General features: G+C 35.9%; 5 protein-coding genes and 3 pseudogenes across 5 annotated transcripts; 4 read left to right on the top strand and 4 right to left on the bottom strand.

Annotated features, from left to right (window-relative positions):
- The first annotated feature begins 4 nt into the window (after positions 1 to 4).
- On the top strand, positions 5 to 2,583 carry LOC106439270 (SAM50-like protein SPAC17C9.06). The gene is made up of 4 exons (XM_013880675.3): positions 5 to 537; positions 1,140 to 1,625; positions 1,702 to 2,184; positions 2,281 to 2,583. The coding sequence occupies exons 1-4, from the start codon at positions 52 to 54 to the stop codon at positions 2,356 to 2,358; spliced, it is 1,533 nt and encodes a 510-aa protein (XP_013736129.1). The 5' UTR covers positions 5 to 51; the 3' UTR covers positions 2,359 to 2,583.
- A 209-nt stretch (positions 2,584 to 2,792) lies between these two features.
- LOC106356770 lies at positions 2,793 to 6,136 on the top strand (annotated as a pseudogene).
- Positions 6,137 to 6,954: 818 nt separating this feature from the next.
- LOC125607174 lies at positions 6,955 to 8,601 on the bottom strand (annotated as a pseudogene).
- On the bottom strand, positions 7,821 to 10,883 carry LOC106439269 (annotated as a pseudogene).
- A 1,832-nt stretch (positions 10,884 to 12,715) lies between these two features.
- Positions 12,716 to 14,777, bottom strand: LOC106353033 (dehydration-responsive element-binding protein 2B). The gene is made up of 2 exons (XM_013792708.3): positions 14,607 to 14,777; positions 12,716 to 14,206 (listed from the first exon to the last, which is right to left on the bottom strand). Exon 2 carries the CDS (start codon positions 14,204 to 14,206, stop codon positions 13,058 to 13,060), a length of 1,149 nt encoding a protein of 382 aa, XP_013648162.2. The 5' UTR covers positions 14,607 to 14,777; the 3' UTR covers positions 12,716 to 13,057.
- Positions 14,778 to 16,381: 1,604 nt separating this feature from the next.
- On the top strand, positions 16,382 to 18,187 carry LOC106353034 (protein LURP-one-related 9-like). Its single transcript, XM_013792709.3, has 3 exons — positions 16,382 to 16,776; positions 17,472 to 17,720; positions 17,908 to 18,187. Exons 1-3 carry the CDS (start codon positions 16,564 to 16,566, stop codon positions 18,040 to 18,042), a joined length of 597 nt encoding a protein of 198 aa, XP_013648163.2. The 5' UTR covers positions 16,382 to 16,563; the 3' UTR covers positions 18,043 to 18,187.
- An 886-nt stretch (positions 18,188 to 19,073) lies between these two features.
- Positions 19,074 to 19,983, bottom strand: LOC106353032 (senescence associated gene 20-like). Its single transcript, XM_013792707.3, has one exon. It carries the CDS (start codon positions 19,656 to 19,658, stop codon positions 19,341 to 19,343), a length of 318 nt encoding a protein of 105 aa, XP_013648161.1. The 5' UTR covers positions 19,659 to 19,983; the 3' UTR covers positions 19,074 to 19,340.
- Positions 19,984 to 22,814: 2,831 nt separating this feature from the next.
- Positions 22,815 to 27,199, top strand: LOC106355593 (mannan endo-1,4-beta-mannosidase 3-like). Its single transcript, XM_013795512.3, has 4 exons — positions 22,815 to 23,185; positions 23,300 to 23,494; positions 23,624 to 23,958; positions 24,503 to 27,199. The coding sequence occupies exons 1-4, from the start codon at positions 22,856 to 22,858 to the stop codon at positions 24,894 to 24,896; spliced, it is 1,254 nt and encodes a 417-aa protein (XP_013650966.3). The 5' UTR covers positions 22,815 to 22,855; the 3' UTR covers positions 24,897 to 27,199.
- Positions 27,200 to 27,983: the final 784 nt, after the last annotated feature.

The following is a 27,983-nucleotide window of genomic DNA, read 5'->3' as shown; positions in this document are numbered from 1 at the left end:
TTATTCTGGTCGTCGAACTCTCTCAGCAGCTTTTTTCCTTCTCTGCATCCCATGGCGAACCCGACGGAAAATCTCGACCCGAATCCACCAACCCGAGAACCAGAAGATGAAGTAGAAGAACTGAACGGCGACGAAGGAGAAGTAGAAGAAGAAGAGGAAGACGACGACGAAGGAGAAGACGATGACGCCGTCTCCAATCCTCAATCTCTCAAGACGGAATCGCTTTTCCGCCGGATGAGATCCGCACCCGTCCCGGTGCGCGTTCACGACGTGATCGTCAAAGGAAACACGAAGACCAAGGACCATATCATCGAGGCGGAAGTGGACGGCGTGAGAGAGGCCAGCACGCTGCAGGAGCTTCTCGAAGCTTCTAGGGTTGCCAATTCGAATCTCCGAGCGCTCGATGTCTTCGATTCCGTCAATGTCACGCTCGATTCCGGCCCTCCGGAGCTTCCTGGCACCACCAATGTGATCATCGAAGTTGTGGAAAGCAAAAGCCCTCTCACTGGTCAAATCGGGGCTTACACTAGAGCTGAGGTATTAGCCCTAATCGCAACGATTCAATTGAGTTGGTTTTGTTGAGTGTTCGGATCTAAAGAGTTGAACTTTGTGTGTTCTTGAAGCTGCTTGTTGATGTGATTGCTCTTCTATACTTGCTATGATTCATTTGAGTTGGTTTTGTTGTGTATTCACATCTAAAGAGTTGAACTTTGTGTCTTCTTAAAGCTGCCTGTTAATGTGGATTGCGCTTTTACACTTGCTATTATTCATTTGAGTTGGTTTTATTGGGTGTTTACCTCTAAAGAGATGACCTTGTTGTCTTCTTGAAGCTGCATGTTAGTGTGGATTGCTGCTCTTTTATACTTGTGTGAGATCTTTGTTTGATAAGTTTGTAGAGTTGGACACGACTGTGATGATGATGATATCGTAGGCTAAATCATCAAGCGTTGAAGCATCTTTGAAGTATAAGAACCTTTCGCAACAATTCACTTGCTATGTTTCACTTGACTTGGTTTTATTAGGTGTTCACCTCTAAAGAGTTGAACTTGTTGTCTTCTTGAAGCTGTATTTTTAATGTGACTGCTCTTTTATACTTGTGTGCGATCTTGGACATGACTGTGATGATGATGATATTGTAGGCTAAGTCATCAAGCGTTGAAGCATCTTTAAAGTATAAGAACATTTTTGGGTATGGAGATATTTGGGACGGGTCTGTAATTTATGGATGTGACAACTCTGCTGAGGTTGGCATGGGGATGTATTTGCCGAGGTTCAAAGGACTTCCTACTCCTTTTAGTTCCCGTCTCTACCTTTCTACTCAAGACTGGCTTAATTTTTCTTCTTACAAAGAACGATCTCTTGGACTTTCTCTCGGCCTTCTCTCGAGCAAGTACCACGAGCTTGTCTACACTGTTGGGTGGCGTAACCTGATTGATCCGTCCCGGTCTGCGTCGAAATCTATAAGGAGGCAGCTGGGACATAGTCTGCTTTCTGCGTTGAAGTATACGTTTAAATATGATCAGAGAGACTCGTACTTGAGACCAACGAGTGGATACGCTTTCAGCTCTACTTCTCAGATTGGTGGGCTTGCTCCTGATAGCCGAAGCCTACGCTTTCTGAAGCAGGTTTGTCCCCTTGTAGTTAACTTTTAACTTAGACCTTTGACACTTTTTTAGCATCCATTGTGGTTTGTTCTCTCAGGAGATTGATCTTCGGTGTGCTTTTCCTTTCGGGTTTTACAACGCTGCTCTAAACATTGGTGTCTCTGGAGGCGTCACATTCCCATGGGGAAGAGGATACCAGAACCGCGTTTCCTCTGTGCCAGAGAGATTCTTCTTGGGTGGCAATTCATCTCCTGTATGCTCTTTGGGTGGGCCATCAGCGCTATGGGGATTCAAGACCAGAGGACTTGGTCCCAACGAGCCAAAGAGGAAAGGGGATGATGAAAGAGATTTCATTGGGGGAGATGCTGCTGTGACTGCATTTGCGGATCTCTCATTTGATTTGCCAGTGAGATGGTTAAGAGAGAGAGGAGTCCACGGACATGTGTTTGCTTGTGGTGGGAATATGGCAAAGCTAACAGAGAATGAGTGTAGAAACGTAACTGCTCCAAAGTTGTTGGAGACGTTTAGAACTTCAGTTGGTGCTGGAATCGTGTTACCAACTAGTCTTTTCCGTATGGAGGTTTGCCTCTCATCACTAATCTCTTTTCTATATATTATATATAATGAAAGTGAGATGATTAACTTCAAAACTAATCCATCTTTTGTTATGAGACAGATTAACTACTGCCATATATTGAAGAAGCAAGAACACGATAAAGCCAAATCTGGATTTTTCCTGACATTCTCGGCCTGAGGAATTTGAGTTGAAGAAGGTAGTCAATATGATTATGGCCTCTTTTTTTTTTTTTTTAAGCTGTTCAGCAATGTCTGGCAAAATCTTTTGTTTCAGGGCATTATCTTAATTTCATTTTTGAATCTAAATTGTTTTGTAAGAGTTGATTATTTTTGTCATGTTTTGCATGGAGTTCTCATTTTTGGGATTCAAGAGAATAAAAAGAGGAAGAATATTGACTCGCTAGTCGCCTGAAAACTTTGATGTTTGTTTTTGTTAAACAAGGTTACACATAGTTTAGTATCTCATATAGTATTTTACTATTTCAGAAGAAACAAATAATGAAAAAAAAATTACTATCAGAACTAAAGACTATTGGTATAACCAGGAATAGTCCAAAACAAACCTGAGGTTTTCCGAAAACCTGGAAAAAATAGCCGTGGACGTTACTCTAGGGCAATTAAATAAGACTAGAAATTGCATGTTATTGAAGAAGGGGACCAAAAATGTGTGGAAATTTACTATTCAACACAAATATTTGATTCTCCGCAATCGACGTGAAGAACATTTGGTAGAAAAACTAGTTATAGTGTTAGTCAAGCTGATTAGATTTTTATTTGTGGAGAGTACATACAGTCGATGATTGTGTATATAAAGAGATGGGTATGGAACCATGTTACTATCAACACTTCCTCTTCTTTTATTTTTTCTCTTTATTATTCATGAAACAAAAATTATGAAAGCCTACTGGAACATAACGAAGAGTACCATTCCTATTACTCTTTCTGTTCTTTTCTTATTCATTAAAAATCAAGACAACGTGTTTGCGGCTCCTCCGAGGCTGCACTTGTGTCGTCCGGAACAACGGGATGCGCTTGTCAAGTTGAAGAACGAGCTTGAGGTTTTTATCTCTCCCTTTGGTTATAACTGTTATGTCAATGGGACTATAGTAACCCCTCATCCAAAGACGGTGTCATGGGAGATCAACAACGACTGTTGTACATGGGAAGGTATCACGTGCAATCCCGAGTCCGGGGAAGTGATCAAGCTAGACCTTAGTTGCAGCTACCTCCGTGGTCAGCTTCATTCCAATATCAGTCTTCATTCTCTAACCGCTCTAGACCTTTCATCTAATGACTTTAATGGTCAAATCATGTCTTCACTTGGAAACCTTTCTCTACTTACCTCTCTCGACCTTTCTTATAATCGGTTTTCAGGCGAGATTCCATCTTCTTTTGGAAACCTTTCTCATCTCACCTCTCTCGACCTTTCTGATAACCAACTCTCGGGTCAGCTTCCATCTTGGATAGGAAACCTTTCTCACCTTACCCAACTCGACCTCTCTAGTAATAACTTTTCTGGTCAGATTCCATCTACAATAGGAAAGCTTTCACATCTCACCTTTCTCGTCCTTTCTAGTAACCAATTTGTTGGTCAAATCCCTTCTTTTTTTTTTTGTAACATGTCAAATCCCTTCTTCTTTTGGAAACTTAAACCACTTGCTCTCCTTGGTTCTTGATTCCAATATACTCACCGGCAATTTTCCCATTGCACTACTGAATATGACAACGTTGTCATATATATCACTCCATGGAAATCACTTCACCGGCACGCTTCCTCCCAACGTTACTTCGCTATCCAAATTAACCTTCTTGGATGCAGCTTACAACGCTTTCACTGGAGCCATACCTTCTTCTCTCTTGACACTTCCTTCCTTGCAATTTATTCGTTTGCAAGAAAACCAACTCAATGGAACTCTTGACTTTGGGAATATGTATTTACCATCTTTTCTACGAGAGTTAAGCCTTGGAAACAACAAATTAATAGGTCCAATCCCAAGCTCCATTTCCAAACAAACCAACCTTCAGTATCTTGACCTTTCCAATCTCAACACCCAAGGCCCAGTTAACTTTACCATCTTCTCACATCTCAAGTCGATTTATTACCTTCATCTATCCAACTTGAACACCACTACTACAGTTGACTTGAGTTATATCATGTCATGTTTCAAGAGTTTATATTTATTGGATCTCTCAGGCAACCATGTTTCAGTTACAAACAAGAGTTCAGCTACATATGATCTGGTTATGCAACCGATACAATCTTTGTTATTATCAGGCTGTGGTATCACCGAGTTTCCGGAGCTAGTAAAAACCAAACAACTTCTCACCGATCTCGACGTTTCCAAGAACAAACTCAAAGGTCAAGTTCCTGGCTGGTTATGGACGTTACCGTATTTGCGCCACGTGGATCTTTCCAACAACAATTTGATCAACTTCGAAAGATCACCAAGATCTGGACCATCTTTGATGATGGCGGCATTGCTCGTCTCCAACAACAACTTCACGGGCAACATTCCATCTTTCATCTGCGATTTGCCTTCTCTAAGGACACTTGATTTATCAAACAACAACTTCGACGGTGTAATCCCTTCTTGCATGGCAAACCTCAGACGTACTCTTTCTGATCTAAACCTTGGTAAGAATCGTCTGCATGGAGGTCTTCCAGAGTATATATTTAAATATTTGAGGTCGTTTGACGTCGGTCATAACCAGCTAACGGGAAAGCTTCCAAGAGCTTTGATCCATTCAACTTATCTTGAAGTTCTGAACGTGGGAAACAACGTAATCAACGACACGTTTCCTTTCTGGTTGAGTTCTCTTCCAAACCTAAAAGTTCTTGTACTACGCTCCAACTTATTCCACGGACCGATACTACTTCAAGCTCCCTTCCCTAAGTTGCAAATCATCGACGTATCGCATAACCATTTCAACGGAGCTTTGCCGTCAGACTACTTCGTGAAGTGCATGTCATCACTCACGACTAATGAAGACAAGTTGAGTAGAAAGTACATGGGAGATGTTTATTATTACGATTCGTTGGTTTTGATGAATAAAGGAGTTGTGATGGAGCTAGTACGTATCTTTAAAATCTACACGGCACTCGATTTTTCGAGAAACAAACTTGAAGGAAAGATCCCAAAGTCCATTGGTTTATTGGAAGAGCTTCATGTGCTCAACTTATCAAACAATGCTTTCACCGGTCACATCCCTTCTTCTATGGGGAACCTAAGTGCTCTCGAGTCGCTTGACGTTTCCCAAAACCAGCTCTCGGGAGAGATTCCGCAGGAGCTGGGGAGTCTTTCGTACCTTGCGTACATGAACTTCTCTCATAACCAGCTTGCAGGTCTAGTACCAGGGGGAACTCAGTTTCGTAGGCAAAACTGCTCTTCCTTTGAGGGTAACAAGGGACTTTTTGGCCCTTCTCTTGAAGAAGACTGCAGAGATATTATTCACACGCCAGCATCGCATAAACAGTATGAAACGACGGAGGAGTCAGAGGAAGAAGATGAAGAGGTGTTGAGTTGGATAGCAGCTGTAATAGGTGCTGTACCTGGTGTTATCTTGGGACTAACGATTGGATACATACTTGTTTCGTACAGACCAGAGTGGTTCGTGAACCCTTGTGTCCGAAAGAAACACAAACACAGACGCAGGAGCAACGCAACTCATTAAAGGAGGTATTGTTCTGACTTTTGAACCAATATGTTAGCAAATACTTGAAGAAACAAAACATAATAATGAAACTGATTACCTTTTGTCTTTTGGTTTGTATAGGCGTTTTATAACCTACCTGAAGAATCTGGAAGATTAAATTCAAAGCAACCACTATGTCTGAATACAAATATGTGAAGATGAAGCTTGTAGTTTACGGTTATTTTAGAAAAAAAAGTAACGCAAACTATGTCAAAATCCGGATTGGTTAAGAACTTAAGATCAACGTTATTGTTTCTGGTTTAGCTTGGTTGTTTTCTCTTTTACTCTCTATTTTCAGCCAACTTCTCTGTTTCTCTGTAACATAACAACTCTGTTTTCCTACACTAAAAACTACTCGCTCTTTAGATGGAAAACAAATCAAGAACAGAGAAAACTAGTGGGACTCAATCACAACTAAGATTGAGAGTGTAAGCCTGCAATATGTTTTATAAATTGGCTATGCGAATAAACCAGAACTGGATTATTTTCAAGGCTTGACCCGACTAAAGATGTTCATTCAGGACAGTGACTCTCCATATGATTTTGTTCACAACCAACAATTTTTGTGGTACAAGGTGTCTAATTATTAAAAATAGCAACCAACAAATCAGAGTGGCGCAGCGGAAGCGTGGTGGGCCCATAACCCACAGGTCCCAGGATCGAAACCTGGCTCTGATAGTTCTTGATTTTTTTTGGTTTAAAAAGGCCCCAAAGCTAAACCAGTATATGATTATGATTTATGACCTACGAGCTTGGAATCAAACCACGAGCCAATCATGTAAATAAGCAAGGAAGAGCTTAAGGCTTGAGCCAATCATGTCCCATTGTGTTCCCCACTTTATTACACCTCTAGAAACACTCTTCTTCACAAAAAGTTATAAAGAGTCCAAGAATATATAAAAGGAAGCACATAGATAAACACTTCGAAAAACAAAAGCCTAACGTTTAGCTCTTGAAGAGGGTATGAGCCACGATCAAGCTCCTCTTGTGCAGCCTGCAAGCTCTTGAAGAGACGATGCCATTGAAGAAATGAACACTCTTTGGAACTACAGGCATTGATACACAAACCATCATACACTAACACTTCAGAAAAGGTACATCTTGATATGTCAGATACTACAAAGAGTTTCTTTCATCAAATCTGCATTACTAACAATGTACCCCTACAACGCTCGAGATTGCTTTAACTTGAAACGTAGGATAAAGAATGACAATATCATACAAGGTTTTTAATTAGCAAACTGAAACCATCTTGCAGAGATAGGAACTTATAAATCTCACAAATAGACTTATGTCCAGAAATAGCATCCCTCACTAGGGATTCACAGTAAGGTTTCTCATCATGAGAATACACATTGCAAGTAGGTATTACATAAGCACAACCAAGTCGGAGAGAGTTTCAGATTTTGGAGCTGAACTTAAGTAGATGATTCACTGTGTCTTCTTCTTTTTCTTTAATGAGTTCTAGCCGGAAGGACTCACCAGTCTTCACTCCACTAGCAATACAGAACTTTATACACCCCTCTCCCAATCTCATTCTTCCATATTTGTCATCAGGTTTAAGACTCGTTGTCCTCCGTACACCGTGTCTGTCAACAAGGATTATCTCCCTTACGTTCTTGATACCATTCGCCATCACAAACGGTACCGGTAGACACTGCCATATAGACTCAAAAACATTAAAACAACTCTTGACAAAATGTTGAAATGAAAAACTTAGTTACTTACCAGTTTACAGCTCTTGAGTTGGTATTGCTTGAGAGTTAGTGTCACGAATCTGTCTTGGCTTGTTGAAGAAGATGATGAAGAACCTCGGTTGTACACTGACGCACGCAACTGGAGAACAGGTTTTGTCCCTGTTTGCACAAGTTTGAAAGTCAATACATCGTTGGCTCTTTTTCGGTTAGCTTGACAGAAACTTCTCCAGCCGTGTCTGATGTAAACATAACCATTTGTTTTGTAGTATTTCATTAACAATGTCCATGGTTCCCTATCTTCATTCATCAGTATGATCTCACACTCACGATTCACGAAACCATTAGACCTTGAAAAGTGTTGTGGAAGAAACTGCAAAGTTTTTTTTTAGAAAAGGAGTAGTTAGTTTATGATTTTTTTTAAGGTGTTTAAATCAAATGCATAATCATTCTTTCACAACTCACCAGTGCATCTTTTTTTAGATTAGACTCGGTAACACGGGCTACAAAACAAGAGTTGTCTGGTGAAGATTCTGCTTCTCTTGTGTGTTGTTGATGATACTTCTCATCATGATCATCATCATCATCATCATCATCATCATTGTATTGAATCTCACAGCAACTAGGCCCAAAAGGTGTGACATGGAACAACAAATCTCCATCATGTCTGAAAATGACTATGTCTCCCACTTTTAAACAATGACCGGTGGCGAACTTTTCCCAGCCATGGGTGAGTCTACGACCGTCCATCTTCACTTCCCAGGTTAAATCAGAAGCATCTGATCTCAGTTTTACCACTTCATTGACATAACCCTCGTTGGTTGTTCCCTTTATATGCTTTGAGTAGAATGCTATGGGAATGTTCTGCAACAAAAGAAACGAGAGAGAGAGTTCGAACAAAACTATTCAATGTATATTGAGACTTTGAGAGACACATAGAGAAAAAGAGAGATTACAATGTGGCTGTGGAATCCGGGAAGAAGAGGCTGGAAAAAGTGTGGATTGATTGGTGAGGAAGCTGAACCATTTGCCATTTACAACTTTTTTTAAGCTTTGGTGTCGTTTCTTGTTCTCTAGTTACGGTATGCGCCTTAGAATTTAAAGCCGCCCCGTTCTTGGTATGTCAAAAGACACATAGCTGACTCTCTTGTTGGTGAGGAAGCTGTAACTTTCTTCATCACTAATGAAGAGTTGTTTTATGTTTTCTATAAAGCTTTTAAAGCGTTAATGTCATTTCGTATTCTCTACTTTTGCTCTGTTTTGGTGCTTTGTCCCAATGCCAAAAGTTAATTTTGACTCACTCATACTACACATTATTAACACTCTCAAGCATTCTGTTAAACACAACAAAGGAAAAACAAGACATCGTTACAAAAGAAAGAATGGTGCCGTATATAACACGCAAAGATTATCACCAAATCACAATCATCCAAAGCTGCAACTCTTCTTCTTCATCATGGAGGAGAATTTGAACAAGATGCCATATATAAAGTGTTGTTTGTTAATGCATATTGACTGATGCTGAAGATAAGTTAATTCTATAGGGCTTATATGCATAGATGCTGACATTAATCATGTTCTATAACTATCTTCCAGCTTGTCCCTCTTTCTTTGAATGGATATATGTGTGAGATATTCATGTGTTGGCTTTCACATAATGCTTCTCATCATATATCTGAAAATGAATCATATTACTAGTGAGCTAATAGATCTTTTTCAGGCACAAGAGGTCTAAAATCCGAAACAAAGGTGAAGCCAAATCTTGTTGAAAGTTTCTCAATGAGTCCGAGGAAACATTAAACAAAATGTGGCTGAAAAGAGGATGTTAAAGAGATCAACAAATTGTTTAGAACGCCATTTGAACTTTTAGGGAAACAACAAGGTATCTGATTACCTTTGTTCATCCCAAGCTGCTAAAAAGCCTTGCATGTTACAAGCTTTAGCCAAAACAATACATTGAAAGTAGATATTACAGAAGCTAAAAGAACTCAGAGAGAGAGTTTCAAACTTTGGAGCAGAACTTAAGTAGATGAGTACCAGTGTCTTCTTCGTCTTCTTCCTTGATGAGTTCCATCTTAAAGGACTCACCAGTCTTCACTTTATTAACTTCACAAAACTCTTTCCACTCTTTTCCCAAACTCAGTCTACCATATTTGTCAACTGCTTAAGACTCGTCGTCTTTTTGTTACCGTGTCGATCCACAAGAGTTATCTTCCTCGCATTCTCTATACCATTCGCCTTCACAAATTTCATCGGTAGACGCTGCCATAACAAAGACACCAAAAACCATTTACAAACTCTTGACAAAAAATGTTGATGCAAAAACTTGCTTACCAGAGTAGAACTCTTGAGACTGTATGGTGTGAGAGTTAGTATCACGAATCTGCATGGTCTTGTTGTAGATGAAGAAGAAGAAGAACACAACTGGAGAACAGGTGTTGCACCGTTTCTCACCAGCTTGAAGGTTAAGAAATCGTTGGCTGTTCGTCTGTTTTCATAACAGAAACGTTTCCAACCGCTTCTGATGCAAACGCGGCCGCTTGCTTTGTGATGACGCATGAGTAATGTCCATTGCTTCCCTTCTTCATTCAATAGAATGATCTCACAGTTACGGTTAGTGAGACCATTAGACCTTGAAAAATCCATTGGAAGATGCTGCAAAATCTTACATAGAGTTATTATGTTTGTAGATTTTTAACTATTATATTCTAAATTTAAAATACAGAAGTAAAACTTTTAGTACCACCATATCAGTGCTTAGGTTCGACGCGGTGACACATGCAACAAAACAAGAGTTATCATCATCATCATCGTGATTGTATCGAATCTCACAGCAACTAGGGCCAAAAAATGAGACATGCAACAATAAATCTCCATCATGTCTGAAAATGACAATGTCGCCAACTCGGAGATCATGACTGGCTGCGAACTTTTGCCAGCCTTGTGTGAGTCTACGATCGTCCATCTTCACTTCCCAGGTTACATCGGAAGCGTCTGATCTCAGCCTTACCACCGCATTGCCATGGTTTTGTGTTTGCTCAAAGTGCTTTGAGAAGAAAGCCACGGGAATGTTCTGCAACAAAAAAAGAAATTCAAGAGAGATCAAACCGAGTAATTGATAAATGATGCATGTTTTTAGAGAAAGAGAGATTACTAGGTGGCTATGGAAGCCGGGAAGAAGGGGCTTGAAAAAGTGTGGATTCATCGGTGAGGAAGTTGAAGCAGTTGCCACTTGCCATTGAAGTTAAAGGTCAGAGCTCTCATCGTCGTTTTGTTTTCTCCTCTGTTTTAGACAATCTTTGTTCAAAGACGCCATGTCGTTTCCATTTGTCAAAAACGACACGTAGTTGACCAAACACACTGAAGAAAGTGGAGTCTCGCTTGTAACTTGTAAGAATGATCTATCTCTAGGGTTTTGAGGCGCTGATATAGTTATTAAATTAAACTATAGCATTCATAAGAATATAGCAATCATAAAATAACGAGTAATGTATTAAATCAGGTTATTTTTAGGTTGTTTTATATAACATTCATAAAAATAGTCATATATAAATTATGTTTGTGATATTTATGTTTCATTTTTTAAAAACTCACTATGAATCATGTTTCTAAACAGTAATTTTGTAGATATGAGATCTTTTCGGTAAAACGTGAATTTCTTGTGCAATCAAAAAGCACATGTCATTCATAATATTTAAAGATTTATTATATTTATTAGAATAATAATATATTTTGTTTATATATAAAAATTTTGAATATGAAGTTTTCATTTAGATGGAGTGCATTCAACCGACAAGCATTTCACCAAGAAGATCATCATCTAATTTGTTGCCCATGTCGTTTATTTCTTGTTTTAGGTTGTCTTTTAAAAAAAAAAAAGATAAAACCTGAAGACGACGTAGTTAAAAGAAAAGAATAACTTGGATTGGTATACTCTATGTTTTAATATGTTTCCTACTTGCATGTGACAAGCATTTTTAAACTTTATACTATCAAAGACATTATTTGTCTCTCTGACAGCTTAATTGCTGTTGTATATTGGTTTCATCAAAGATCGAAGTAGAAACTTGATGATGTAGTGAAGAAAGATAAGTTTGGTCATTTAGCGAAGAAAGCCATGATTATAACATGTGGCTGGCTATGCAACAGTTATACTTGTTGATGCTTAGGATAATGTGTAACGGAGGTTTTATTAATTCAAGTTTGTGGTTTTTGTTATTTCAATAAGATTCTGATTATTGCAGATGAAGAAAAGTTTTTATATATGGATGTTTGGTTTAAGACTATCTCCAATCTTTATTTTTACCTCTAAAATTGAAGAACTATATAATAGAAATGAGTTTTAATCCAATGTATTTCTCTATAGATTTCCATATATAAAACAAAATATAAAAGAATGTTATTTTTTCCTTTATAATAAAGGAATAAATAGAAATTTCTATTTTATAGGTAAAAATAGAGATGCATTAAAGTGATTTTGATTGTAAATGTTATTATAGAAGTGAAAATAAAGGTGGACTAGAGATACTCTAAATTTATAATTTTGGTTATTTCAGTAAAGTTTTTGCTATACTTAAGGATTATGAGTATGATAGGGAATTTATCGTTTCATTCTCTCTAGTTTTGGTTCTGTTTTAGATTTTAGTGAAGTTTCAAGGTGAAGATTTTGTATTATTTTTTTTATCTTTATGTATAATTGGGTTCTTTATATTTTTTTTAGGTATCTTATGTATTTACATGCATTAAAAATGATTTGAAAATCAACTTTAAAGTTGAAATCAAAAGATTTCAATTCTTTCTGTTCTAATAAAAGATATTTGTTTTGTGTTTCAAAAAATGAAAAGAAAAACGCCATGTCGTTTTATTGGTCAAAACGGCATGTAATTGAGTAAGCACCTAAAAGAAACTGCAGTCTTGCTTGTAAAAATGATCTCTAGGGTTTGAAGGACTTAGCGTTCATCTGTTTCACTGTGATAACGCTACTGTTCTACTCGTCATCTTGTGTATACTACTCTACTCGTCAAATCAAAAACTTTGCTCGACCCTTTACACTATTTCTAAAAAATATGTACGCATACTCCAATGCTAGTGGTTTTTTTGTTTCTTGAATTTTGTTATTATTTGAACATGTACAAGTGATATAGAAACTAGCTTAAAGAGATGAGTTGTATTAGCTTTATAGGAATCTAGTACTGAACATTACACAACTCTCAGGCTGGCTATAGGAAAGACGCACAAACTGGTGCTTGCCTGGTTTTTGTTTTAGAACTATAATTGCAAAAGTATGTAACACTCTCTGTTGTCTTATAGTAAACTCTATAGATGAGATTCAACACCCATTGATCCAAGGAAAAGAGTAAAGACTAGGAAGTTATTATACTTTTTCATTTTGAAACCAGATCAATAACACGCATCTCTTGTTGCTAATGCATTGATCAAATACAGAGATTCTATTGCAGTCTCGCAAACCCATTCATCGCCTCTGAACTCTCAAAGATCCAGAAAACTCAAGTCAAAGAACTCGTGACCATCGTGTGGCTCCAGATCAAGAGGATGCGAATCATCACCACCAGGCTGTACATGGTCTTGGTTTTGGCAAGGATCGTCGCGTGGCTCCAACTGAAAAGGATGTGAATCATCACCATCAGGCTGTACCTGCTCTTGGTTTTGGCAAATGTCATTGTGTGGCTCCAGCAGAAAAGGATGTGAATCATTACCACCAGGGTGTACCTGCTCTTGGTTCTGGTTTTGGGATGGATCAGTACCGGTTAGCAGGTCTACATCCAGATCACCAAGGAGTTCATCAACATCAAAAAGATCATCCTGATCCCAAAAACCCAGCTCGTTTTGCATATCATTAGGCCAATCATAATCCGCAACACTGTTTTGCATATCATTAGGCCAACCATAATCCGCAACAGTAAGCTCCGGCTCCGGCTGCGGCTGTATCACTTCATCTTCCTCTTCCTTCGGTTCCTCCAACTCCTTCGTTAGCCTGCTCTGATAATCCAACTCAAACTCATCCAGCAAGTAAGAACTCAGCCTGCTATTCACAACATCTCGATGTTCATCCACACTAGTGTCCTGCACCCTACTATCACCACAGCTTTCCTTAACATCTACAATCTGACTAACTGCTCTAGACTCACAATCACCATCCTCTCGCTTCACACAAACATCACCACCACCAACAACCCCCTTATCCTCCACCGTACACACCTCAGACTGACTCGACGTGGTGGCAACCTCAGAGCCAGGGAAGTTAAGCCTAGCAGACGGACCGTACATAACCTTAGCCGCTTCATCATAAGCACAAGCAGCTTCTTCAGCCGTAGGGAAAGTCCCAAGCCAAAGGCGACTCACTCTGTTAGGCTCCCGTATCTCAGCAACCCATTTACCCCAAACCCTTTGTCTAACTCCTCTGTAACTACACTTAGTATTCTCCGGTCCTCCTTTGCCTTTCATACAACCTTTCTTTGAGCCCTTCGCGTGAACTTTCCCTCTCGGTTTGTTCTCCTCTCCTTCGTTGTGATCTTTCCATTGCTTTAGCCTATCAGCCACCGTCTTGCCGTCTGCTCGTGCCCTAGCTTTCCTCTTCTTTGATGATGTATCGGTTCCGGTTTGTTCATTAACAGACATCTACAAGAAGATATCAAAAAAGATTAGGACTTTGTAAACTCTCTCCGTCTCTCTCTAAAATACCCAAAGATCAGAACTTTATAAGTAAACGATTCGAGAAAACAGGAAAAGTATCAAATCGAAGGGGGTTTATAAAGGGCATGTAAAGTACTTGGTCACCAAGTTTGTTTTCCTTGCTCCCCAAGTTTTTCCTTTTTTTAGTTAAAAGAAAAAACAACATTATTAAAAATTGCCGATTTTCTCTCAGAAATATTCCGTATACCAATCAACACAACAAGAATATCTAAAACCCCTAAAATCATCAACCCAAACCCTAGAAAATAGGCATTGATCGTGAGATCGAGGAATCAGCTAAAAAGCCCAGGAAAAGGAAGAAAGAGTAATCGATAAATCAACGTACCGATTGGGATTGGGATTGATTTGGTATATCTTCTTCTTCGGAGTTCTTCGTCTTCTTTCTTGCGTTTTTTTTTTTTTAGCTTAAATCAAAATCAAATCTCTGAGAGACCGGAGGGGGTCGAGGGGATATTTATAAACTTTTCTGGATAATTCTGATATTTTATTGTTTTATGGGACTGGTGACTTGTCACTCACTAACTCGAGTGCTGGACTGTAGATGTATCAGGTGATTGACACGTGGCTTAATACACGCCATGGAAAACGCGCACTCGATACGAGTAATAAGTAATTGAATGCTTACTGTAGTTGACAAACACAGAGAGTCCAAGCCTCCAAGGGGGTATTTAATTAGGCTCAATTAGGTGAATAATTTGACAAAAGAAAAGTTCAAGTTATTAATAGATTAAACATATTTTTGACTAAAAATTTACAAATTTTAGTTGGACTTAAAGTAGCTTTAAATATTAAAATGGTCATTTTACTATTAGTTGGAAATATGTGTTTAAATAAATGTCATTGTTAATATTTTCATAAATTCAACATTTAGCAAATATTGATTTTCTTTAGCAAAAAAAAATATTGAATTTTGTAAAGAATCTATTATGTATATTCTATAAAAGGTAAAATTTAACATTTTAAGAATAGTAGATTCTTAACTTAATAAAACTTTCTAAGTTCTAACCAAGTCAGATCTTTGACCAAAACGAAATTATCTATCACCGAAGTTCCCAGTTACATTTCGTAATATAATGCAAAAGCTCCATTTTTAACAAACAGTTTTATTTAATTTAACGTCTATGGTTAGCCGGAACCTGGTCCAACTCCAAGTTAGACACTTTTTCTTTGTAAAAGTAGTATAAGTTCTTTTCTTTGCAGAGGCAAAAAGGAAAGGTGGGAAGGGAAGCGTTTTCTTCGTTGTATCTTATAGCGTAAAGAGATATTCATTAGCCGTAAGCCCGTAACCTGGTCCAGGCAGGGCCAGACCTGAATAGAATCCCATCAAGCATGTGTTTGGGGCCCGAAAAAATATATATATGTTTTAAGGGCCAACAATGAACAAAGAAACCATATAGCTCTACTGGTAACTTTGCTCTCATTGTGGAACTGAATCCGGGATCAAATCTCTCAGCTGCATTTTCAATATTTTTACTGTTTTTATGAAATAAAAGGGCCAAAAATATTTTTTTGCTTGTGGGCCAATATTTTTCAGGCCCGGCCCTGGGTCCAAGTTACAAATGTGCATGTCCATCACGTGTCCACTTTCGTATATTTACGTAGTAACTAGATGCCTCTTTAGTGTTGTTTACGTTTCAGGGCCTCGCGATTATGACAGACTCTGCGTAATTGTCTGAGTACATAAACAGCTTGTTGGGCTTCGGCTATTAACGACCCCATATTTTAAGGCCTTTATTGGCCCAGTGATAGAGCCGGACGAGTTGGTTAAACCAGCTTTCTACCCCTTACTAGCAGAAATAATTGACTAAACCATTCCACGTTCATCAACAACGTATCATGTAGGCAACTGATTTGCTGATGAAGTTAATCTGGTGAAGACAGTTTGACGTCACAATTTAAGAACTAAAATAAAAGAGTATATATTTTATTTTAGTCAATGAAGAAAACTGGCTATGAACAGAGATGGATATGGACATGATCAAGAAGCTTATTAGAAAACTAATTTAAACATACATTTTCCCTCTTCGTGTCACATTCATAAGCCCTGAAAAAAATACTTCAACAAAGAGAATAAATGAATAATCATTGTTTCCTTCTACAAGCAATCTAAGAACCGCGTCAAGTCGACTTTCTACTTTTATTTTCTTTATTTACTTAATAAATAAAAAAATTGTTGAAAGATCAAAGAGAGTGCTATCCCTTTGATATACGGATCCATCTTAGTTTTCTTGTATCAGACACAGACTTGTTCAAAAGAATATTGACATTTTGTTTAAATAATTATGGTGAGTGTTGTGGGAGAAATGTTTTGTAATCCTTACACGACGGAGTTGGTGGTGAGAAGGCGGCGTGAGAGCCTCAAAAGGGATCGTTTTGACGTCTTCGATCTATCGGACAATCTCATCTTCACCATCGACGGTGGCACATGGAACATCCGCCGTAAACGTGTCCTCCGTGACGCCACCGGGCTTCCTCTTCTCTCCATGCGCACCAAGGTAACTTACACAAACACACATCATTACTTAATTACCTCCATATCTATTTCCACAAAACCATGTAATTGTACCTCATCACATGCGTCATGTTGTGTGTATATATAATTGGTTCGATTTTGATGAATGACTTAACAAAATGCTTAGACAACCTCTTTTTGATGGTAAAATACACTTATACAAATATCTGTAGTTAGTAATGCCTAAAAGTGATCTTTTAGAAAATAGGTAGATGTCATTAGACCGGATGAAAGGTTGAATGGCCTAATAAAATTTTCTTGCCAGCTCTTTTTCTTCTAAATTTCAGTTTATACTATTCATGAATTTATTTCAAACGTATAATGTAATATAAGCACCTAATATTTGACAAAACACATCCTATTAGTCTATTGGCAGATTAACTACATCAGCAATAACAAAATACTTAGATATTCAATCGTTGAATGTAACTTCTAATTGAAATTTGATTTGCCATCCTAAAGAGAGTAATATATTTATTATCTACGTAGATATAATGTTTAGGTGTCTCACAACATAATATGCTTTATCTTCAGAAAAAGTCGTTTTCATGATTCCATCACACGACCAACTGACTACATTACAGGAAATCACAATTTAAAGAAAAAGAGTTTATTTGTTTAATAGAAGAGATATATAATGAGTCTACCAAAAAAAAGAAGAGATATATAATGTTTCAGGGTATTGTAACAATGAGATACAAATGGGAAGTGTACAAAGGAGAAAGCACAGAATCCGAGGATCTTCTTTTCTCAGTAACGGAACCAAATCTATTCTCCATCAGAACATCACTTGATGTCTCTTTGCCGACACAACAACCTTCGACGGACATTAGTAGTACTATCAAGCCAGATTTTAGAACTTATGGTCGTTACATTGGTTCTTCTTTCAAACTCTTTGAACCAATTCATAATACTCTTCTTGCTGAGGTACCTCACTATCCTTAACTTCTTGCTGAGACATCTGTAGATAAAACTAGAAGGGAATTTATTCAGTATTTAGTAGACATTATGTCACGTTTTAGATGTATTCAGCTTATTTCTCAAACTCACCTTTTGCACCCATTATATAATCGACACTATAATCATATTATTAATGTGAGCTTGAATTCTATAGGTGGTTCATGATTTCTCATGGGGAGGACTTATAATAGGGAAGTACAGCTTCAAAGTGAGAGTTAATCCATATGTGGATTTCGCATTTGTCATCGCGTTACTTGTAATTGCAGATGATACATCCAATCTACGTTAGAGAAGTTTCTACATATCTTAGCTGGGTTAAGAATAAGATCGGAATGGGCTGTAAATTAGTAATCATACATCGGTATCAGATATTCAGACTGTATATTGTTGACTCTTTCTTTTTGAGTACTTGAGGTTTGTCTACATTTGAAACATATTACCATTTGTTTATAGTCTTTAGACATTTACAAGAAACTGATAGAAATCCCTTCAATATTCAGTACGAATATATACGAATCTATAATTATTAAGAGATGGTTACACATATGTTGATTCGTATATCTTCGTACTGTGAATGTTTTGGTGGGCATGGGACATTATCGAAAAACTCACCTAGCTACTTCAATGAATGTCGATATTTGCGTCACTGCATGACGAGGTAATAGAATAATGAATACAAAATACGTCAATAGTATATACTTTTCTTCGTTTCATCTCGCTCTTAGTAATTGTTTTTTAATTAGTTCTGTTAATATCGTTCAACGTCACCTCATTTTGACGTAACGACGCCAAAAGATAAGATAATGCGTGTCTACGTCCACAAGAAGACGCATAAGTGAGCTTCCTCGTTGCTTCTGCGGAATCAATCTCTTTCGCAGTTAGTTTTTTTTTTTGCTGCTTGCGTCCACGGTTACATTTAATAAACGTTATATTTATTTCATTAAAAGATGTAAAACTTGTTAAATCTTAACAATTTTCTACCCCAAATCAGAAAACACACTTAGTTCATACTTATTCCAAATAAACTGAACTCTAATGTATCTAATCAGTTCTAAATTGTTTTGCAATGATTGAGGTGCATTATTAAGGAACACTAGTTAGGAAATTTGCCTCCATATAGAGCTTTCCGTTCGAAAGAACAATGTATATCTTTACACTCAACTCGGTTAAAAGTTAAAAGTAAACAAAATTTAAGTGAAACATACACAGATTACACAGCTTATCCACTCAGAGACATGAGCCAAATTGGCAGTCTTTAATTTGTTTTTGTAATCAAATGCAAAAACTTCTCGTGTTATAAAACATTTAACGAATATAATATCCCAAAAGCACATTTTTATTTCAATTATAACATAACCATCCGACGCAACCGCACAAGTCAAGTTGAGTTTCCCCATGCTTGACCCACTAAAACACAAAACACACAAATATCCAACAAAAGAAGAACTAGCGACAGGCAAAACGCAGCGTTTAGCTGTTACCCCCACACCGCGTCTCAACCGCACAAATCCTTCAACCCATAAACAACAAAGCAACAAGTAAGCAGTCTTTATTTAGATATTGTTATTCTCTGACGTGAACAAATCCTTAAATCGCAAGAACCAGACCCGGTACGGACTTTCCAGCCCGACCCGAGAACTGACTTTCCCACACTGATGGACAATGCGACGGCGCAATCTCAGCAGACCGTCCAGCAACAACGTCACCGACCCGTGTAACCGTGAGAGAAGTGTTAGAGTACTCCCTCACCTGAGTGATAATTATCCCATGCGCGACGGTCCACGCGTGGATCCAGGAGATGGAGCTAGCAACGTCGCAGCCCTCGGCAATAACGGTGGATCCGAAGGAGACTACGGAGAGAGGCACGAACTCAAACGTCGGAGAGACTCCCGTGAGCGTGCGCATCAAAAACTGGTGCGGCGGTGGGCCGTGAAACCAGTAGTCGAGATCGGGGGTTAGTGTGCGGTGCACTGAGTCGACGTCTCGAGATCTCAGGGCGTCATACAGTTTCAGAACCACGTCTCGGTTCTTGGTCTCTGAATCCGCCAGAGTATCCAGTTCTTGCGCGAGTTTGGGTTTTGGATTAGGACAATAAGAGGAAGAGAACTGACTCTGAGGTTTTAAAAATGAATGTTATGAATCTTGGACTTGTTATATAGCCGTAGGCTAAGGGTTTGGGAAATTATTCTCTGCGTCATCATCCTATATTTAATTTTCTCGGATATTTAGTTTCAATCTCACACGTGTTGTTTTATGATTGAAAGAGTTTGGTTTGCGGGGCCCGGAGATAAAGTTCTTTAATAGTTGAGCCAGCTAATGTTTGTCCCCACCGTATAGTTAGGTGAATAATTAACAGTTTAACTGAATGTTGCTAGTGGTAATTGGTAGATATCTCGACTTTGTTTGATTTGAGAAGGAATCAATTAGTTCTTGATAACGTTGTATACTCGGATGAGTTTTCACGGATAAGTTACAGTAACAAAAATTATTAATGTTTTAGTAACTAATTAGTGGAGTAATTAACTAAATTAAGAAGTAAGTATAAATAACGTGTTCAATGAGTGGGTTGGCGGGCCAACCGAATAACAGAAGTTTCGAAAGGCGTTATAATGCCCGACCCCCTTGTCACGTGTTGTAGTACATTATATGAATTTGAAAGTAAGGGGATGATTATACGTTGCCTTTTAGCTACGATGAATTATTATTCTTATGTCGACCTCAGACATAGTTATGAAGATATATATATATATATAGTTGTGTCAGCAATGGTACATGTTTTGTTTTCCATGAAAATAAAGGATTTTTTTTTGTAAATATCGAACTTGAGAAAACAAGTTGATCACACAAGAAACTACGATAAGTTGACTGCACAATCAGCTAACGTATGCCTTACACAAGAAACTACAATATGTTGACTGCACAATTAAATAAAGTATGCCTTAGTGGATTTTTGAAGTGGTTGTCCACGAAAATTACTTCTGACAGCGATGCCTAATTCCTATATTGCATAATGATAGTGAACTTACTGAAAAAGAGAATACATAACATAATATCACTTCTAAAGATGATGCAGAACAACATTAGACTACTTTAGACCATCAATATAATGGACATGTTGAATACTTTATTCAAATGTTTAAACCATTGTAAAGAGAGTGTTGAATTAAAATAAATCTGATGTAGGCACGAAAGATTTGAAAACTTTCAATTAGTTGAAATAAAGAATAAAAATAGATCCACCTTGCCATGTGTTCTATTATTATTAGTTATCCAAATTTTTATCATTTTTGTTTTCATCCAACAATTACAAGTTAATTATTTTATAGTGAAATAATTATTTTAAAAATAAAATTATAACAAAATTTATCATTTGAATCATCTATAAATAGAGACTAATATCATTCCATCTAGATATAAAAATGTAAATTTCATTATAATTTCTATATTTATTTTCTTAATATTAATTTTATGAATTCAATTATGTTTTTTATATTTTTAACAATATTAAGTTTCATATTTTTTAAGAAAAATTGAAGAATATTAATATTAAAATAAAATAAAAGTTAACAAAACTATGTCATATCTAATTATTTAATTTAACTATATTCAATAATTTCATTAATATATATTTAAAAAATTATAGAAATAAGAATTTGAATTAAAAATGCTAAGATAGTGTGTTAAATTTTATTAAACAAAATTATTATACAGGAAAAATTGTATTGATATAGAATTAATAGAGGAGAAAAGGACAAGATGACGTAGGTTGTAAGAAAATGTAAGTTAGGATGTTGAATTCTTATAACCATCTTAAATGGTTTTACCAGTAGTAAAGTTGTAAGCACTGACATGTAGGTACGTGACATCACTTGTAATCCACCGAATCCAAGAATTCAAAAGCATTTGCAATATATTACTCTACTTTTTTAAAATAGAATAGCTCCGTAATATATAATAGAGTTGAGTTTTAATTTAACTCCACTATATTTTGGAGAAAAAAAATAAAATAATGATTAAAAAATGTATTACCATATTTTTGACTGTGAATAGAATATGATTATAGATGCTTTGAAAACATATCTAAATCAGATTATAAAACCAAACAAAAACTGTCGTTTTCATGGGTTTTAAGTTTAGTTAGATGCCGCCGATTCTAATGTCCCCATTCCTAAAGCAAAGGTAATGGGCCATAGCATAAACTCACTTTCATTAATCCCATTTGATTAGGTCGAATAATCCAGATGGCCGAGTATCAAAGCCTTATACCAAACTAGGGAAAACGTGCGTGGCTGGACCCAAGATGAAACGTGAGCGTCTCATAGTACTCATGAATTAACCGGCATTTTTACCAGACACCCCATAAGTAAAACCCAAGCCAGCAAATGGAATGAATAAAAGTGAATCACTGATCAGTGAAGTAGAATATTTACTGATAGGTGAAAATTTACTCAATATTATCAGAATCTTTTGTAGTTACAAAATTCAAAACTATTAGCTGTAAAATTTTGGCAGTCTCCAACATATTCTCTATCTCTTCAAAGGAGAAAATCGCGTGTTGCTATATACTGTATATTATTTTCTTGTAAAAGCCATTGTGTTTAAAATTTTCCCCTAAAAAGACAGATTTTGGTGTTATTGAGCACACTCAATAAAAACTAAAGAGAAAATATCTCACACATAAAAATAAATATTTAGTTTTTCTCAAAAAAAAAAAAAAATCTCACACATACTATATCATCTAATTTTCCAATTATTTATCATTTACAGAAGTTGAATAGTCGGTTTAAGTATTGAATATTATAGTTATTATGTAAAAGTTTATATAATCACTAAGAAAACTGTATAGCTAAACATCGTAAGAAAATCTTTTTTTTTTTTGAAATATTTAGTTCCTAAAATATTACATTAAAATGAGCATAACTGGAACAGAATCAACAATTTAATGAATGTTCATGCATGGTTATAATTGTAAGAAAGCACTTAAGCCATGCATGTATATATATATATATATATATATATATATATATATATATATATATATATATATATGTCACTCACTGAAGACAATAGAGAACAAAAGCAAAAACAAAGTAAATAACAAAATGAAGTGTTTGTGTTTGATCGTGTTTCTAGCGTTTGTGATCACACAAAGCTACAACGATCTAGAAGTAGAAGCTGCGTCAAGTGATGGTTTCGTGAGTAGGAAAGGAGTCCAGTTCATTCTGAACGGTGAACCATTTTACGCCAATGGATTCAATGCCTACTGGCTCATGTACGAAGCCACCGATCCGAACACAAGGTACAAGGTCACACATGCCCTTGAGAACGCGGCCGGTCAGGGTCTGACCATCGCACGCACGTGGGGATTCCGCGATGGCGGTTACCGTGCTCTCCAAACCAACCTTGGTTCCTACGATGAACAAACGTTTCAGGTATACACATCCATGTGAAGTCTAGAGTTTACTCAACAATTGTGAAGCCTTTCAATCTAAATATCTTTTTTTTTTAATGTTAATAATTCGTTTTACATCTTTGATGGTGGAAAGGGTTTGGATTTTGCGATAGCCGAAGCAAAAAGAGTCGGTATAAAAATGATAATCGCATTTGTTAATAACTTTCCTGACTTCGGAGGAAAGAAACAATACATGGCTTGGGCTAAAGATAAAGGCCAAGCCGTAACTTCCGAAGACGATTTCTACACCAACGCTCTTCTTAAACAAGCATACATGAACCACGTCAAGGTACACATACTAAACTAAGTAACTAACCCTGTTACCTATATATTTTCATCCAGCCTTAATTAGCATTCAACATCATATATTTATAAGATACTAATTAAATTATATAACCTTGATCTTTTGCTTTATTAGACTGTGTTGAACAGAGTGAATACATTTACCAAAGTTGCATACAAAGATGAACCAACCATTATGGCTTGGGAGCTCATGAATGAGCCACAATGCAGAGCAGATACAAGTGGGAAAACCCTTACGGCCTGGATTAGTGAAATGGCTTCTTACGTAAAATCACTTGACTCAAAGCATCTCCTATCTACCGGATCTGAAGGCTTCTATGGTCAATCAACTCCTCAAAGAATGACTTCTTTAAATCCGGTTGCAGCCAACATTGTTGGAAGCGATTTCATCGCTAATCACAATATTGATGCCATTGATTTCGCATCCGTTCACTCTTACCCTGACACATGGTAATAATAAACTCACATAATTCCTTAACACATCAACTTATAAAAGATCATTTACGTTGCTATTGTAGTCCATCACATCAATGGATTGTTTTAGTATTTTTTTTCGCTAAAAACTAGCACTTTTTAAATCTTTTGTTTTTATATCCATAGACGTATGCAATATGAGGATAAATGATCTTCTACTCAAAACATGTTTGGTTTTATAAGTTCCAGGGTTTATGGGATCATTGCTTTAGGATGCAATTGGATTATCATTTTATGGAATAGAATGATGTAGAAGGGTTTATTTCATCAGTCATTCACAAAAATATATTTTCTTATAATAAAATAAAATTATTATTCCATTAATTTAATAAAGTTAATAAATTGACAATATTTCAATATAAATTTGATGAATAATACATAGAATGAATTTATTCGGTTTTTTATTCCATCCATTAAACAGAAAAATCATTTCTTAAACATCGGGTGTTGCAGTAGGAAAACAATTGTTTTTTTTTAAAAGTTGAACAACATTACATATTTCATGCTTTTGAATTTACAGGTTTCCTAAGTTAGATGAGAAATCTCTATTGGACTACTTAAGAAAAAATCTCGCAGGCCACATCGAAGATGCACAAAACGTTCTTAAAAAGCCTCTCATTCTAGGAGAATTTGGGAAACCATCGAATGCACCAGGCTATACTCAGGCTCAGAGAGATGCCGTCTTCACTACAGCGTTCGACATCATTTACGCGTCTGCCCAAAAAGGCGGTGCTGCTGCAGGAGCATTGTTTTGGCATCTTATTAGCGACGATATGAGCAACTTCAGAGATGCCTACTCCATTTCACTTAGTGAAAAATCTTCGACTATTACTATCATTGGTCAGCAGTCACGAAAGATGAATTTGATTGGTAGAAAAAGAAAGTCAGGTCGCAAACAAAATTTGATATTTTAAAAGGTTAATCTATAATAATTTGATCATTTTATTTTCATTATCAATTGTAACAAATAAGTTAAGTGACAAAAATTAAATTCAGTGTACACTGAAATGATATCCAGTTCCTTAATTTTTATATCCTAAACTTGTCTCATGCCTTCACAGAAACATACTCATCAAACCAAAATCATGTTAAAAGAAGATTAAGTAGCTTAACTACATACGATTACTTCAATATTTTAAGATGAACATTTTAAATTATGTTATGGAATTAGATCTTAAGTTGCATCATTCAAGCACATGTCTAATCTCTTTATATAAGTTTTGAAGTCACGCAAATGCCTAACATCTTCAATTGAATCATTCCAATACATGCCTAAGACACATTAGTTCTTGTGTAGAAAAATCTCACATCCAATTTCCTCTATGGAATGACCAGTTCAATTTTAAAAACACATATGCTTAAACATACTCATTAAACCAGTGCACTGAAATGATATCCAGTTCCTCAATTTATATATAACTTCCTAAACTTGTCTCATACCTTCACCTAAGCATACTCACTAAACCAATATTATGTTGAAAAGAGATTAAGTAGCATAACTAAGGTTACCTCAATATTTTAAGATGAACATTTTAAATGATATTATGGAGTTAGATCTTAAGTTGCATCATTCAAGCACATGCATCATCTTTTTCTATAAGTTTTGAAGTCACACAAATGCCTAACATCTTCAATTGCATCATTCAAATACATGCCTAAGACACGTTAGTTATTGTCTAGAAATAGTCTCACATCCAATTTCCTCTAAGGATTGACCAGTCCAATGTTAAAAATACATATGCTTGATGCCCATTGTCCACGTCAAACAAGTAATGGTTCTTATACAAATTTTTAGATCAATTTCAAAACGAAATTTAATTGTCATTAGCGCAATTATTTTTCAAACGTTATTTAATTTCACTATTTAATGCTACAAGTCTGACTTCAAAACAAACAGATATGCTTCAAGTCTACAACTAAATAGGTATTAGTGTATGTCAATTCTTTGTTGATCATATGAATAAACTTAATTATATATTGTGATACTCTTATGTATCTTATTTTAATTTCTCATATTCTACCTCTTCTAGGCCCACTACTATGATTTATCATTATATCTATTAAAATACAATTAGATATCCTATCATTAAATGTTCATGGTCACTTATGGTACAATATCTTGATTAAAAGAACGTTATGAGTTACTTATCTTTTGTGAGGAACAAAAGGCAAAATATGTCAATAAATTACTCACGTACATGTATGTTATATTCGAGAATTTAGACAATACTCACTATGCTATGTTCAAACATTTATGTTATAAACATATTTAAGTTGTATCATTAACAAATTTTAAAATTGTTAACTCTAGTATGATAACTATGTCTACTATGAACTTGTCACGGACTAAAATTATTCAAATTCTTATTCTATACATTTATCTAAATTAAAAGAAATGAACATTTTATGACCAAAGAAAACATTCATAGGGTATTTTAGCATACCTGAAAATAACTACTAGAAGAGATAGCCAAAACAAAAATATAAACATTTTTATGTTTATCAAGGTTGGCAGCAATCATAATTTCAACAGCCAAAAGACTGTCTGAAAAGCTGAAGATGTCTTAAAAAAAGTTTGGTTACACTGACCACATGCAAATACTCTACATAATAAAACCATAGAGCAAATAGACTCCATTTCTTGTTCTTCTCGACCAAAATATCAGAGATGAACACAAACAAACTGTGCATTCTGTTGAGTCTACTGCTTGTGTAGGACTGATGATACTATTGTGTGGTGGAGGCACAATTTAAAACCAAGTGGAGCTAGAGATTTTTTTTTCCTAAGTTTGTTTAAATTTTTATTTTTATTTCTTTAAGTTTGTGTTTGTTATTTCTAGTTAAGATTTTATTTATGTTGGTATTTGTTTGTTGCTAAGTTATGAAAATGGGTAATTTAGTGACTCATTAAATAAAACAGAATCAAACAAAATTATGAACTATGGCCCAAAGTTGACTCATTATTGGTCCAAGCATTGCTTGGTGAGTTTAATGGTTAAATCAGACGTATCCTATAAATGGTTAAAATCGGTCTCTCAATTCAGTCATGTTGTGTGGACACTTTTAATTTTCATTCGGAACCATACTCATCTTCTAGAAATCTTCCTCTCCTTCTCTGAGATGATCATCATTTTTGTAAATTTGATTCTTTGTATGAGATTTCTCTTTATGGAGATAAAGGATCTGAGGATGATCCGCATACACTCTAACTTAATTTGTTAGTATTTACAAACATATATAAGTATATTCATTTTTTTTTGTTAGCCGTGATTGTCATTCTCTTATTTAGCACTGCATAATCTGAAAAAAAAAAACATCAAGAATCCTAATTCAACGACAATCATAAGATGTTTAATTATTTATGGAGATACTAGAACTACAGAGTACTCAATGTCCACTACTACAACTTTCTTAAATGATATTTTCCATTTTTTCCTTAACATTATAGTGACTTAGTAAATAAATTTGTTACTTGTTTTGGTTAATTTTGTGATCATGGATAGAAGATCTTCTTGGAAATCCTAATTCTCCCAAGAATTTTTTTTTTATTAAGGCTTTAATTGGTAACCACTAGAAGAATGAAAAAAAAATGAACAAACTGGAAATTTTCATTTCAATTTAAGAATTGAAAAAAAAATAAAAAAATATAAATTTTTGTTCATTTTGTTTCTCATTAAAATTGCAGAGGAAAATTTTTTCTTATGAATTCATTCCTCCATGAAGAATTTAGAGGAAAAAAATGAAAGATACCTATCAATAATTTGACTAAAATTTCAACATAACTAGTATAAATTGCGAGGAACAAAAAATCACCATAAAATTTCAACGATTTAGTTTTTAAACACCGTATATTGATTTAGTTATTTAAAAGTTATTTGTCAGTTGTGATTGTAAAGATCTCTTAGTACTGCATAATTTAAACCCCTCAATAACCCTAGTTCAGTCCCTGCCTATTACTTACTGATTACTATATATATATATATATAGCAAGGCTAGGGTGT

This window comes from Brassica napus, chromosome A3 (assembly GCF_020379485.1).
Source record: "Brassica napus cultivar Da-Ae chromosome A3, Da-Ae, whole genome shotgun sequence".
Taxonomy (NCBI): domain Eukaryota; kingdom Viridiplantae; phylum Streptophyta; class Magnoliopsida; order Brassicales; family Brassicaceae; genus Brassica; species Brassica napus.
The sequence above is the reverse complement of the archived record's forward strand: the minus strand, read 5'-3'. Positions and strand labels throughout refer to the sequence as shown.

What these genes read in the sequence shown, in the direction of transcription:
- LOC106353033 (XM_013792708.3), bottom strand. Translation starts at nt 14,206, where the DNA reads ATGTCTGTTAATGAACAAACCGGAACCGATACATCATCAAAGAAGAGG.
- LOC106353032 (XM_013792707.3), bottom strand. Translation starts at nt 19,658, where the DNA reads ATGCGCACGCTCACGGGAGTCTCTCCGACGTTTGAGTTCGTGCCTCTC.
- LOC106353034 (XM_013792709.3), top strand. Translation starts at nt 16,564, where the DNA reads ATGGTGAGTGTTGTGGGAGAAATGTTTTGTAATCCTTACACGACGGAG. An exon ending in TTCTCTCCATGCGCACCAAG is followed by an intron (nt 16,777 to 17,471) that starts GTAACTTACACA and finishes ATAATGTTTCAG; the next exon opens with GGTATTGTAACAATGAGATA. An exon ending in ATAATACTCTTCTTGCTGAG is followed by an intron (nt 17,721 to 17,907) that starts GTACCTCACTAT and finishes TGAATTCTATAG; the next exon opens with GTGGTTCATGATTTCTCATG.
- LOC106439270 (XM_013880675.3), top strand. Translation starts at nt 52, where the DNA reads ATGGCGAACCCGACGGAAAATCTCGACCCGAATCCACCAACCCGAGAA. An exon ending in GGGCTTACACTAGAGCTGAG is followed by an intron (nt 538 to 1,139) that starts GTATTAGCCCTA and finishes ATGATATTGTAG; the next exon opens with GCTAAGTCATCAAGCGTTGA. An exon ending in GCCTACGCTTTCTGAAGCAG is followed by an intron (nt 1,626 to 1,701) that starts GTTTGTCCCCTT and finishes TTGTTCTCTCAG; the next exon opens with GAGATTGATCTTCGGTGTGC.
- LOC106355593 (XM_013795512.3), top strand. Translation starts at nt 22,856, where the DNA reads ATGAAGTGTTTGTGTTTGATCGTGTTTCTAGCGTTTGTGATCACACAA. An exon ending in ACGATGAACAAACGTTTCAG is followed by an intron (nt 23,186 to 23,299) that starts GTATACACATCC and finishes GATGGTGGAAAG; the next exon opens with GGTTTGGATTTTGCGATAGC. An exon ending in CACTCTTACCCTGACACATG is followed by an intron (nt 23,959 to 24,502) that starts GTAATAATAAAC and finishes TTGAATTTACAG; the next exon opens with GTTTCCTAAGTTAGATGAGA.